The 14,607-nt window shown below is 51.6% G+C and overlaps 1 protein-coding gene across 1 annotated transcript in view; it reads right to left on the bottom strand.

The window, feature by feature from the left end:
- Window positions 1-7,249: 7,249 nt before the first annotated feature.
- LOC119112832 (glycine receptor subunit alpha-2) overlaps window positions 7,250-14,607 on the bottom strand; it is a 65,276-nt gene continuing 57,918 nt past the window's right edge. The window contains exons 7-9 of the mRNA XM_037237118.1: window positions 12,147-12,376; window positions 7,633-7,809; window positions 7,250-7,405 (exon numbers count right to left, since the gene is read on the bottom strand). Coding sequence (XP_037093013.1) covers window positions 7,250-7,405; window positions 7,633-7,809; window positions 12,147-12,376 — 563 coding nt within the window. The remainder of the gene's footprint in view (window positions 7,406-7,632; window positions 7,810-12,146; window positions 12,377-14,607) is intronic.

Genomic DNA, 14,607 nt, shown 5'->3' with positions numbered 1-14,607 from the left:
TCATTAAGCGATGTTCACACTGCTCGACTCTAGGCTCCAGTAATCCACCGTAAAGAGACCAGGTCAATCACTACAAATGTAGGATCTTATCGACTGAAGTGCCAGGCCTGCCCGGACGGTAGGTAAGCATTTCTCATCGACCATTGTCAACCGAACCGCAACGCTTTGGGATGCATACCGGTGTTATACATTAGTGTCACGTATTACTAAAATATTGCCATGCTCATTTCCAGCCTTCTGCTCCGTCTCTGCAATGTCACAAACATATCCTCTGACAGACTTGGATACGTGCGATGAAAATAGGTCCTTTTGAGTCAGCACAACTATATATGATGTATTTCATGCATATATATATATATGTATATGTATATATATACATACATATATATATATATATGGTTTATAACACCGATAGAAGCAAAATGTTTCAAGGGCTGTCGCTGCAAAATATTTCATTATTCCCGTTAGGAATTTCACTCGTGCTGGTCACGCAACTCGTCACTGCCGAGTTCAAGCTACATGTCTGTTATGTTACCAATAATTAAGCTTAACCAGCTTTGCTCAGAACGTTCGTTTGCACAACTGCTCCAGCCTGTGGTCTGAATGGTTTGTTTATCCCCGCCTGCAGCCTCTGTTCCGAAATAAAGAGCGGTACTTTTGTTCAAAAACAAGGCGCTCCGCACGCACGCCAGATCGGCGAGCGGCTGCTTGATAACTCTCACGAAAGGCGGACTGCATTGATCGACCGATTGACATGATTTTCAAACCGCTCTGTTCGCTTAGGCTTTGCTATAATTTCTATAAGACCGCATAACCTATAGAAAGAAGAGAACTGCGCACCCCGCGTCGTGTAAGGTGCGTGGCTGGAATTAATAGGCTTTGGAATATTACTAAAGTAAAATGGTGAGCCGTAATCTGCAAAAGTCACCAACATGTACGTTACTTTATTATATCACTCAGAAAAAAACAGGAACACATCCCATAATGTCTACAGTTAAGACAGTTCTGTTAGCCTTGTTCCTCGTAAAGTAACAAGGAGAAGAGAGAGAGAAAGATGCATTGATATTTCGTTACATGTCTTATCGAAACGAAAATGAGTAGTAAATTTAAAATTGCCTATGGAATCCGCTTCATTTTTCATTTTTTGTTGTACAACAGAATTTCTTTAAAAGCTGTGGTTAACTGTTGAAGGAAAACATGAAAAATCGAGTGGGATCGGCAGACAAATTTGAATTTATTATTCGTATGCGTTTTGATAAAGACAATTTCCGAAATATTGATATATCTGTCTCTCCTTTTTACCTGGCTATTTCATGAAGAAAAAGGCTACCAGCTCTGTCTCTCACGGCTACTGTATGCAGAATGTTCCTCGCAAGTACACTCACAACTTATGTTAGATAGTGTACGTTAAACTCCTTGTAGTGAGCTTTAATGTTTTGGGCTTAAACATTTCCATTATGGAAGTGCAACCTAAGCGATATTCGCTCATCAGTAAGTCTGTGTTTAGACCAAAAATTTTCAGCTGGTTCACTGCAAAAAGAACCATCACGGCAACAGGAAGACAACGAACTGAAACAAAATATTATTTGTCATTTTGTGCATACTCAACTCATCATCGTTTATTGGCCGGTCAGGGCCAAGTCTCTATAAGGAAGCAGTAGGCATTTGTATGATACCTTACGAACATCAGCCACCGGCTTGGTTAAATGTTAATACAATCATTTTACGTAGTAATGCATGCACATGAAATCTTTCCCTCCATCGATGTGACTTTGAAGGGAAACAAATACCCATCATAGCCAAAAGCCGCCAAGACACGGGCCATATATCAGCGCATGTTGGCTCTTCACAGGCTAAAGTGAAACACTAACGTGCCTCGAGATGCCAAGGTAGCGCGACATTATCGCTCAATGCATTTCTGAAGAAACTCAAATTGTTTCGAGAAGGTTGTGGTCTCCAAACCAAAGCATAGGCGTCAAGGAATTCAAATCCCGTAATAAATCCAAACGCCAAACGTAAGAGTGTCGGCCGTTGGAAGCTGAGAACCACTGACAACGTGACCATCGAGCACCCACCCCTGCCTCAATCCGTTCCGCGTCCCCGCTCCTGAAAGTCCGCATAGAGCAGCCCATTGTCCCGATTAAGTGACTGGCGGGAAGGCGATCAGCTTCCGAGCGCAGCCAGCGGACGGCCAGAATCCGACCACTTCCACGCCTTTGTGGGTTCGGTGAGATGAGGAAACCTTATCTCACCACTCTTGATCTATGACCCTAAATACCATTCCGTCCCTGTAAGCGGTAGGCACCACAATGTGGGTGCCCAAATGATCTGGTTCAAAAGGAAGTTGAGAGCTGTAATAAATCATCAGTGACAACGCGCACTAGAGGTTTTCAAGGAAAGTGTCTTCTTGACCTCAAAATTCACAACTGTTACTGAGCGCGCTTTATCGCACTATCGTTTAAGAGCGCAGACTGCGACAGTAGTCATTTCAGGGTTCGGTGGGAAAGCCCCTATTCTTTGTTAAGGAGAACGCAGCGCACGGGCATACACCCCTTTTACGGAGTGCTGACATCGGCATTGACCATGTGCAGTTAGTGCATTAGTGCAGTGCATTTAGGGACCGCGGCGCAACCGGCATTGAACCCCGGTCCCCGACGTGGGAGTTGGACGCATTAACCACTCGGCTGCTACGCCCCCGACCGTTCTCTGCAAATAGAAAGCATGTGTCACAACTCAGCCTCCCTCCCCTGCTATCTCTGCGTTTTACAGCACCGCTTGGCCTGCAGCGCCAGTAATACTACCGCGCTCTCCACTAACAACCTGCGTGTGAGTTCCGCATTGTGTCCGCGACAAAGCGCGAAGTAGTTTCTCAGGGTCGCTGTGCTACATGATCGTTCTTCTTGAGAACGTTGTTGCGTTGGCCAGCGTTGTAGCATTCAGGAACGGTACGCAGAGTCACCGGTGATGCATTACAAGTGTTGTACCAAGTCGGTAGATTTCAGCTTGGATCGATCTTGCGAAGAGTTTTCATCATGCCAGGATTCTTCTAGTTGGATGTGGTCCTCCAGCTGACGTGCTTTTCTGTTCTTTGATAATAATGTCCCGCAGCACTCTCTTATGCCTTTAAGGACGTCGAAAAGTGGTGTGAAATAGGAAAAACGCGTGCGGGGCTGCCAGGCTTGTTGGTTGTCAACCAATGTAAGCAGATTTTGGCTACCTGTCTTATAATTTGTCTTTCCAATACAGCGTCGGTGTTATCAATCCTTAGCGAGGACTTCTGCAATTCACTGTGGCTCTCGTCGCATCATCTTCAGGAGCAGTGATTCAACGTCCGATGCATGAAGTCGCGGACAGCGCTATTTTTGTAGCGTCCCGGACACTCGCTACGTCCGCTCGGGCAGTGTCCGGTGTTTGTCGACCTTCCGCGCACTTGACCCAGGAAGTTTTCCAGCGGACGCATCCACGTCAACATCTGGAAATGGTATTTTACTGTTGACACTCTCCTCTGAGGTGAACTTCAGCACGGAAGCTTTCTCAAGCTTGCTCTTTGGAAGTTGAAGCTGGCTCTCATCACTTATGTCCACAAAGATGTCATCCACATAACGGCACTGCGTGAATGAATTGCTTGGAGGGCTTTCTCCTCTTTGAAACACATTTAGCTTAGTGCATACAGGTTCGAGAGGGCGACCCTGCTGCCGCTCCGCCTGCTTAGTAGGGCCGAGTGCGCTCATGACATCTGAACGAAGCGCTCTTAGGACCCGCACTCAAATTTCGGACAGTGTTTTTCCTTGGGACAAGCGGGGAGCTGACCTGGATGGATCATGGATGAGGGTGTAATCGAGGACGACCTGGATGGCATCGTCGATCAGCACGTTGGTGTAGAGGCTCTGTGCGTTAAGCCAAGCACGCATACCTTTTCTCTCTTGTTGCTGCGTGGCTAGCCGAAACTATTCGTTAGACTTTTGACACATTTTGGAGAAACGTGCGGTGATACAAGAGCGTTGAGAGTCTTAGCCAAAGCGGAGGAAAGTGCAGGCACTTGAGAAATAATTGGCCTGATTGAGTTTTCTGGCTTATGTGCTTTGTTGCTTTGTTAACCTAACCTGGACCAAACTGTTCAGATATACGTTTGAATATGACTTCCCAATTTCTGCATTGGTAGCACCAACAAGCCCGTTAGTTTGTTCTGCTGGCTGATGGGACTCCTGCTGGTCTCTGGAATTTCCACGCATCTCGTGAAATGTCATAAACCGGTAGAAACCCTTGTGGAATGTCTCAATGTTTCGATCCAGGACTACAAGCACAGGACATGTCGGCATGGCCTATGCCGACATTCCTGCTGTCCTTCAAGCCTCATGCAGATTGTCCTCGGTGTTATTATTGGGCACCTCGTGCTGCCCATGTGCTTTATACTCTCATCTTGCGGCTGCTCTTGCACGTCAGGCTTCACGTTAATCTTGCGTTTTGTGAGGGTCGTGTATCTTCTTATTTCAAACTTCGATTTCACCCGTATTCCTGCTGACATCATTTCGTGTAGTGCTGGCAGTTCAAACCCGATTTATACAAGCCTTTCCGGCTGGGCGTGAGCTAAGAGATGACAAATTCTACAAATGTGTTTCCCTGCTTTTTAGGTTAGCATGTCCGCCACTGAGCGTATAAAGTTTTTGAGCTCTGAATTTACCTTAACGGTGATCGGCACATATGAGACTGATGAGAGCCGTTGAAATCCTTTAAACGTTCATGTATTAACTAACTGCGGGCATGCTGTAGACGCCAATAAAGCACATATTCGAGATGCCTCCTCTTTAAATACAAAGTGACCGTTCCCGTGAGGTGCGTTGAGCATTTTATGAAACCATCGATGGCTTTCGGCTGCCGCCGCCGTTTGTGCCGGAGCTGTAGTGAAGAAAATCTAAGGGCAGGAGGAACAAACTCCTCCCGGCAAATGATGAATCATTGCTTCACATACTCAAATCAAGACAGCTGGCGTGTAAGGTCGGCATGCCCATCAGCTCGAACATGACGTGTATCGATTACGGGATCCCACTGCCATCACTGAACGCTCGCTGACTCCGCGTAACTGCCAGAATCTTACAGGGCACTACAAACACTGCGTCTACAGCGCACTGAATGAGTTGAGCATGTTTGGACCAAGCCCCGATTGTGTCAAGAGTACGTGCGTGAGCCGTGTGGTCATAGTCACCTCTCTTAGCGTTAGCCCGCATCAGATGCCACCCGGTTCCGTCCACTAGGCGCCACCCATTGTAACCTGCTGAGTGGCAGGATTCAGGAAAAGAATAGCGCTAACACGAGAGTACTGTTTATTATTTCATCTAGATGTCCCAATACCGAAACATAGCTAACTCCCAGTGCGCACCACAGATCGAAATCTCTCAAAACGACACAAAGAAGCATACTTCGTCTACGGCGCTGAAAATGCGCAATGATCCGAACGCAAAAAGCAAACACATGCGTTGGTAATGTAAAACATAGGTAACCGTGGGAGGAACTATATACAACTAAATACCTTTACAAGTTAGGTATAGCCTACAGTTGGTATGAACTCTGGAAGATAGGATCACCGTGTGCATATCGGAAATGTTTCACAAGGTAATACCGACTTACGCATGCGACTACAAAACTTATAGGACATACCAAGCCGGCGCAATCAATCCGTCCTGAACCCATTCCGTTAGTTGTCGCATTCCACGCTCCCGGCATCACGCGTCACACACAGGTGTGACGTCACACCTTTGACAATATCGTACAGCAATGACAAGTTGAGTTCGGTTAGTCACAACATCGCTGCAGCGTCCGTTAGACCACGGTAACGGCACGCGTCCCATCACACGCCCCCGGGACCGGCAGCGCCACAGCCCATCGAGTTCGCAAACCTGTCTCGTCCACCCGTCTTGTCACACGCACGTCGCCTTCCGTACCATCGGCCTTCTTTTGACTGGACCCGTCCCTCCCAAGTCCCCCCAGCCACCGCCGTCGACCCATCACCTCACACAGACCGACCGCGGCGGCACGCTTGAATGCCACTATCCTGCACCGGACGCCGGCACGTGTACTCACTCGCACGCGGCCACCGCCCTGCGGTCGACGTCGCCGTCCGGCGGCTCGCGGCAGCCCTAGTACCAACCACACTTTACTCGGTCGGGCGCCCTCGCAGCTGCGTCGTTCGGACGTGCCGGAGCGCGCGGCGGCGTCCGCCGGGACACGGCGAGTAGGGCCATCAGACGGCCGGCGCGAGATCCCGCGGGCCGGCGGCGACTCCGCGCCGATTGGACGCCCCGGCGGCGGCCGGTGCCGGCGCCGGGCGCGCGCAAGGTCACGCGGGTCGACGGCTCGCCGCGCGGCCGACGACGATCTTCTCACGACCCGGCTGGACTCTGCGACGCTGCGGGTGGGTAAGGGCGCGTGCCGTCTCGCACTGGTGGTCTGTTGAGCTGCTCTGGCCAAGGCGGACCCGGACACCGCCAACAAACTCTGGGACGCTCTGAAAGGAATCGTGACTGTTATATTACCGTGTCGTATTGAAGCACACGTTACTAACATCCAAACATGTAATTCTGTATGGATATCCTGTAGTCGCGAGTCGTCCATGTATTTTGGACGGCAGCCATGGAAAAAATCGACGTTATGCAAAGCAAGTTTTTGCGCGGGGCAATGCACATGCGGGAAATAATCTGATCAGGCCAGGCAATTTGGCCGATGGATGGACAGGAACAATTTATTCTCCTGGTGATTCCCTCTGCCACACATCAATGACGCGTACCTCCCTGTCCTTCGATGGTGTCCGGCACAGCTTCGGGCCGCGCGGCTCTCAGGAAGACTCCCGCCTCGGCAGCCTGATTCTGCGCCGCACCTTGATATATACCTACGGGTGAGACGGTGGGCCGCGGCCTCATTCATCACAGCGTGACGGGCCGGCCGCGCCGACCCGGCTCCCAGCAACAGCTTCCGGGGCCTCCCACCGGCCGCCCTTGAGCGCTTGAGCAACAGCTTGTTACCTGGCACATCTCCAAATCCGCAGGCGTCTTTCACACCGCGTAAAAATATACATGCGACTGCGCCGGCACCCATGTCCGAGTCACTCAGCGAGGTCGACAGCGCGCACCCCACGGGCCGGACGTATCGACCCCGCTCAACAGCGCCGCCGCAACAGGCGACGGTGCCCGCACCAGCGCTGCGGCCCGCCGTCCGCACGCGGCCGCCGCCCGCGGCCGGGCACAGGCGCGCCGGCTCATAGCATGTAGTAAGGCCAGTACGCGACGTTGAAGCACAGGAAACCGATCGGGAAGATGATCCGGGAGATCTCGTCGATCTTCTGCGCCTGCTTCTTGGATTCCGTCTTCTGGAGTTCGTGGAAGAGCAGGTGCGGGTGGTGCTTCGTCTTGCTCTGGAAGCGGGTCGTCCACGTGAGAGGGAGGCGTGCGGCCAGCGTGACATATGGATACACGCCGCATTCCGACACTGGGCGAACTGCTGGCCAGATGACATGCGAATGCCGCGGGCGATTGACGTCGACCTTGGACATTTTTGCAACCCACGCTGACGGCGGGTGCCGCACATCAGCTGTCCGCAGCAGATGTGGTGCAATGCGCGCCTCCGCTCGCGGTCACTGACCTTGACATTGGTCCAGTTGTTCTCGTCGTGCAGGTCTTGGTGCTCGTGCTCCCTGGAGATGGCGTTCTGGAACTCCTGAAGCGTCGGGCGCTTCCTCCAGAGATAGTTGACCAGGGTGAACTCAAGCAGAGCAGCGAAAATGAAGCCCGTGCACACACCCATCCATATGTCTATGGCCTGCGGACGCAATTATTCACACTCAACATGACAAAATCGTAAAGGAGCAGAAAAAAGAATACCAAGAAAATGCCCCGTTTCCTTCTCTTTGCATGCATACCAGACAACACCGATGACAAAATAGTTGCATCGAAATGCGAAATCTGTGCTGATGGATGCACACCATATAATTCTGTTTCCTTCCCTTTTCATGCATAGCAGCCAACATCGATGACAAAATGGTTTGATCTAAACGCAAAATCCGCGCTGATGGATGCAAACCACATAGCAGTCATCGGAGCCGCGTCGGAAGTGGTTTACTCGTTTCTTTCCTATCATGTCCAGGCCTGATATGTGGCCCACATATACTGGCAATTTGATCAAGGCCTGCTGCCTGACACACGATGTGTGCTGCTGCCAGTTCCAGGACCGGCTCAATACGGCAGATTTTATCATGATCAGCGTCTCACCACCGGCTGTCTCGCATGCTGTCGCGCCATTCCTCGTCTCTGCGCTTATACGGCCGACTCAGCACTAACACGAGAGTGTTGTGACGATGGTAGTGAACCAGTATCACCACATCGGCTGCCGATGTTCGAGACCATCCCCACTGCACTACACCCTGGCACTATGAACACCGCAAAATCAAACCGCATCGCTTGGCTGGCTGAGCTTATTTCTGTGTGGAGAGTGCAAGTGCGGAGTGATCAAAGTAGGTGTCTATTCAACACTAGCGGTGTCACACAGGACTACTCTGCTGCCTGCAGCTGCCTTCTTTTAGGAAAACCTGTTCCATTCATGTGGATCAATTTAGACCCATGCTGACCGGTCAGAAACAGTGCTTAAACCGTTGGTAGTTTTCATTTGGGACATCTAGGTACATGGACTGACATCCATACATTCGTAGCGTTACCTTCAAGTCATCAAACGGCTGACTCCAGGGTACACAGATGCTTTCAAAAAATGTCATCACGCCTGGAGGTCGACTTTTTCGCCGTCCTCACCCATCATGCGTCGTAACAGTAATTCACCAGCCGCTGAACTCTTCATTCGGTCGCAATGGGAATAGCCTCGTTAGCCCAGGCCTCAGGAACTCTTGACGTTGCAACGGCTGCTTGAAAGAAGCATTACAACAGCCGTGCCCGGCCTCCGCATCTTGCCAGCATTCGCTAACCATTCATCCGTTGATTTTTTTTGTCGGCACCATGTTTGTTTTACCATCATGTAGCTGGCCGAGAGGGAGGGTTCGGCGCCACTTCCCCGCGATGCATGTGATGCCGCACCGTTTCACTTGGAAACACAACGCACGGCACACCACAACAAAAACATCACCGGCACTCCAATGCTACAATTACGCTGATGAATTCCCTCTCCACTTCCAATCTCCCAAATCCACCTTCTCACCAGCAAGTCTGGCGACGCGGGCAGACATAGGATCGTTTCCCTCCCAAGCCGGATCCAGCCGACTCACCCTGTCGTCATATAGCTGCCTCTGTCTAGCCCGTTAGACGTGTCTGGAACTGACCGAGCATTGGGCCTCGTCTTTCCGCCCCACGTGAGCGCGCCGACACGGGGGTTACATGGCTGCCTCTGTCTGGCCCGTCAGACGTGTCTGGAACTGACCGGGCATTGGGCCTCGTCTTTCCACGCCACATACCCGCACCGACAAGGACTCAGGATGGCTTTTGTCTCTACGGGGCTGCCCGACTGCAGAGTAAATATTCAGTGGAAGATGCTAACATAATTAGTAAGGCGCATCATGAGGACGCAAAGGGCATCTCCGGTGCCCTGGCTCTTATGGTGCCCTGACTCTCACGACGAGAACTCGCCGTAGGAAATACACACCCGGAAACCTAACCCACGCGGCTTGTTTTTGCGGTGGTTGTGCTGCGGCATGATCAAAACGGGTCTAATTTGGGCATCGACAATCGGCAAATGCTATACTGAATCGTCGCCGATGTCGAAAGAGTGCCCTTCTTGACATGACGACAGTCGATGCCACCACCACCAGATCCATGACACCACACCACCATCCTCGCATATCCATGTCGACCTAGCGTACCGGCGCGTGCAATGGCGTGCTGTCGATTGACGTGTTGGCAGGGCTCTTAACAGATGAAGTTCGTGCGGCCAACGGTCGACAAACAGTCGTTTGGTGGGGATAGTAAACGTGTTTGTGTCGCCGTTTTTCGACATCAAACGGAGTTTAACCACGCCCCGATATACCACGCAAACATTTGTTTCACTTAGTGCGTTGCTATCGCCGTACGAAACGAGCGACAAGCTCCATTTATCAAAAAGTGAGCCGTGTTCTAGCCACCGCACCGTACGGAACGCAGCTCCGCTACTTGTTGGGGGGGGGGGGGGGAGGGGCTTCCGCCAATCACATTTTAAAGAAAGCATTCTCAATCATAACATTTTCGATAACTCTTGCTTCCTCCTCCTGACTCAGGTGAGCTTAAACACGTCTAGCTAAATGACACGAAGGCAGTACCACTGCCAGATTGGGATGGATTGTTGGCTGTCTCGTGAGCTCATGCCGTCGCGGGTGTCGCCGCCAGCCTGCCTCCGGGCAGACCGGGCTGCGGTGACCGACTACACGTCGCTGCCGTATGGCGCGAGACAGAGGCACGCCCGGCTCCCTCGCTTGTTTTTCTCGGTCAGTTTCACGCTCTGGCTTGTGGGTGTGCTACCTTCACGAAAACATAACGTAATGCAGGCTCTGGGGATACATCTTGTGGCCACCACGTCGGCAAGCTATGATATAGCCACAGAAATACCCACGAAGCAAGAGCAAAATTGCCTCAAGACCAAACATATCCTCCGTTCACCACTGAAGTTTGGAACTGACTTGGAGACTTCACACGGGGTAAGCATGTTTGTGCTGCACTACAAACTCCACAAACAGCGAACAGGCCACTAACATGATAGATATGCTAGCAAATCATCTCCACTTGAAACTTGCTTTGCACAAAAGATGACGGGTTTCCGATACCGCAATACGCATTGCTTCCGCCCCCTCGCCACACAAATGCAAACAAGTTCGCAAGGTTGTCGCGGAGGTCAGCCATGCAAAGCTTAAGAAGATAGTTCCTTAAATGTTCTGCCCTGTTGTAACCGTGTTGTCACGGCCCTACTGACCTCCTCGGTCCCTACGCCCAGTTATAAAGGGTACTATGCCCAAGGTTTAGGGAAGTCTGCTGAGTGAGTCGGGATCAGGCAAGTACAACAGAACTGTCTTCACTATCGAGTCGCAGAATGGTTGGTACGTCTGCTTCCAGAGAGAAAAACAACGCCCCTTCGGTGGAAATCTCGCATAAAAACCACTACGGTATAATGCATGAAAGGTGTCCTACGCCAAAGCAAAATCCTGCCGGTGACTTCTAATCAGAAAACCTGTGCACAGTACCAAATAGTGTTGCCCTGTTGTCTATCCGGTATACATCTTGAAGCGAGTTACTCTGTGCTCACCAAATGCCTCGACCCAGCATGAACAGGCCTGAGATCCCCATCTAAGTCGGACAAGGCGGCTGGCGGCGAATTGCGACCCGTGTTGACTGACTCCAACTGCAAATACGGCCGTCTGATGGAGCCGGATGTGGCACAAGGACCTCGCAGCCGAAGTGGGACGAAGAGGGCTTCCCAGCCGGAGCCGGCGAGCTGATGGTCCGCGCGAGCCGCGAGTGGGGCGACGATGGCGAGCGAGACGTTCCTCAAGCCCATCCGAATCGTCTGACGGGCGCCTGACACGATCGCCGAGATTGATTTGACTTGTGCTTTTGGCAGGAGCTGCTGTCCGTCGGAAGGCTGCATTAATTTCGACTGAAAGCTTATGCAAAACCAATGAAACTCCATCTACTAATAGGTTAGAAGGAACACGTAACGCATAAGTCCGCCAGGATGGGCACTTTGGCGCTCAAACGCACGATCTTAAAAGATTGCCCTTGGTTGCGCCAATCTAGTCTGGTTCACAACTGGGACCTTCGTTTTCCTACGACATATTTCCATTGCAGTGGCTAGAGCACGGACGCTATCACGAGCATTGAAGATAATTGCTGACTTCTGCGCATCAGCGACCACTCACAGACTAATGTGCAACATGTGCCATCAGGGGCCATTAGGTGCCACCAGGTGCCATCAGGAGCCATCAGATGCCACCAGGTGCCATCAGGGGCCATCAGGTGCTTCAGAACGACGTTCGCCTCGAACTTGTCGATGACAACTTTTTTGCGATACAGAATTCGCACAGGAAAAAAAATTAGCCCACAGTAAACCGGTCATTAGATCATTAGACGCCACGCGGCGTGTCACGTGACAGGAGACGCCACCCGGGAGCGCAATCCAGCGCGCCTTGTTACCTTGACGTAGGAGACCTGCGGCACCTCGGCCTGGATGCCGGACGACTTGGTGGTCATGGTGAGCAGGGTGGTGATGCCGAGGGTGACGCGGCCCGGCACCGAGTCCACGTCCATCCAGAAGCTGACCCAGGAGATCATCACGATCAGGATGGTGGGCAGGTAAGACTGCACTAGGTGGAACCCCAGCGACCGGCGCAGTGTAAACGCCGCTTGTAGACAGCTGTAGTCGCCTGGGAACATGGAGGCGGTTACAGCTGCTTGGGAATACAGAGGGATGCCGTGGCTCTCCCGCCGGGGGAACTATGCAGATGGGGTAAAGCAAGGAATGAAGTTCTCAACGAAATCATCGGTGCTTAGAGTCGCGACACAGATGGACACACTGTCTGCATATGTATCGTAAACATGTGTTCTATTATACGTAGAGCGAGCATTATAGAACACGAATAGCGGTGCATGGCTGTAAAGGTCAGAAAACATTTATCTTCAGGTTGAAATAAACATGTATGACGTGATGGATATTAAATACGAAGTCCTCATACATAAGCACAGGGACAAAAGCTCCGCACATGTCATGGCTCATCACGGAATTTCATTCTAGAGGGGAACTGCGCGGGGGGGAACTGTCCCTTGGTCCTCAAAAACGTTAAGTATGGCCTGAGCTGGGTAGAGCAGGGCGGTAGAAATCCGAAGGTAACAGCCATATTGCTGAAAACAGCTTCAAGAGGCTCTGAGTTCACAGGACGTCTGTGCTCCAAAACCACTGGCAATAAGTACCGTCTGCTGAATCGCATGCTCTTTCTATTTGACTTTGGTTCACCGCTCCAAGAAATCCCGTCGTTTGGTTTGAAATAAAATCAGGCCAAGCGCAGTCAGTACCGCTGAAGAACGGCGCAACCACAGAAACTGAAAGTCATAAGTAGCCCCAGGTTTTTTTTCTGAATTGTGTAGTACTTGGTCCAAATAACTTGATCGTGGGGGACTCTGGGATTAGCCCTACGCTATGCATTGGTTGTTCCGTGAGTCCTGTCACTACCATCAACTGCGAAATTTCGTGCCAGTGACATGGTTTTCCTGACAAAGCTTAACGTGTCGCAATGCTCAGCACGGTCCATCTCGCCCTCTGACGTCACCTGACCTTAAACACTGCCATTACCGCCCGCGGGCCATTCAAGTCAGAGGTAAATAACGAGTGTCTGAGGCGACTTGAACTCACACCGACACGGGTGGGTGGATCGGAAGACAGGCGCTCTAACCAACTGAATTATCGGTGCGGATGGACAAAATGCACTGCCCATTTTAGGTACCTAGCCGTCAACTTCCATGCAAGGCTTTCGCCTAAACCTGCAACTTAACAGATCAGTTCATTTGTGCATTGACACTCGTATTCATTGGAAGATACACAAACGATCGCACGCACCCATTGCCTTGTTTTTGATATCCTTACCAAGCAAGGACCGATGTTTGGGAAGGAACATTCCTATCCTGGCGTCAGGCCAAGCGTCACATCTGCCACTGACCCGAAATCAGGTTCCCCCCCCCCCCCCCCCCCCCGGCCGCACAGGGCGTCCGCTGGAGCACAAGACTGCTCCGCAGTGTTTCGGTGTATGGCGGTACAGCATCCGCCGCCGTCTGCCCCGGGGTGGCAGTCGGTGAGAGGCGACACGTGATCGCCTCTGCCTTTTTGGCTGCGATAGACCCAGGCAGGTATGCGAGAGTTCCCGAAGTGTGCCAAATTACGGTTGAACTCCTCATGACGGGCGGTTATTGAAAACACCGGCCTAAGCCTTGGTGACGTCATGTAGGGATCGCGCCATCTGTCGTCTACGCCGTTCGGCCTGCTGGCGTCTGTTCGTGCCGAGAGTTGGCGGCGGTTTCCATCACCACCGCACCAGGCGACTATCCGCTCCCAGCTGTATGTGTCTGTGTGTCATTGGGTCTTTACGACGCACTCAGCTGCTGAGGCTATATGGCGTCGCCTGCTTCTTCTCACCCTGGCAGGAAGGGCGGGCACCGCGGGCAATCGAACCCCGTCCCTCTGGTTTCCCAGACGCGCGGTGGTTAGCGCAGGCTCGTTAACCACTACACTACCGGTACCCCACCTCCCAGCTGTAGCTGAGCTTGGGGCTCACGGTTAGGGCCCGGCACGACCGGTCGGTTTCGTATCGTTCTGGTAAGGAAAGTGCATTCGTTGTCTACGGCTCATTGGCAATTATCCGAACGTTCGGAGAGAGAGTGTGAATAAAGCGGATCAATCGAAAATCATAAGTATTCATTTCATTTGAAATTCTTGCAATGTTTTTCTATTTCATATATGCTGATCTGAAACGTGCGCCATTTGGCAGCCTGTTGCACTGGCGTTGCACTAGTCATTGTCATGCTCCATATCCTTGAGCACCAAATCTTAGGCCACATGACCTGCGGCTCCAATTAAACGGATGCCACCAATGCATTTGCTCAACGT

This window comes from Pollicipes pollicipes, unplaced genomic scaffold (genome assembly GCF_011947565.3).
Source record: "Pollicipes pollicipes isolate AB1234 unplaced genomic scaffold, Ppol_2.1 Scaffold_7261;HRSCAF=8764_pilon_pilon_pilon, whole genome shotgun sequence".
In the NCBI taxonomy this organism is placed as follows: Eukaryota; Metazoa; Arthropoda; class Thecostraca; order Pollicipedomorpha; family Pollicipedidae; genus Pollicipes; species Pollicipes pollicipes.
The sequence above is the reverse complement of the archived record's forward strand: the minus strand, read 5'-3'. Positions and strand labels throughout refer to the sequence as shown.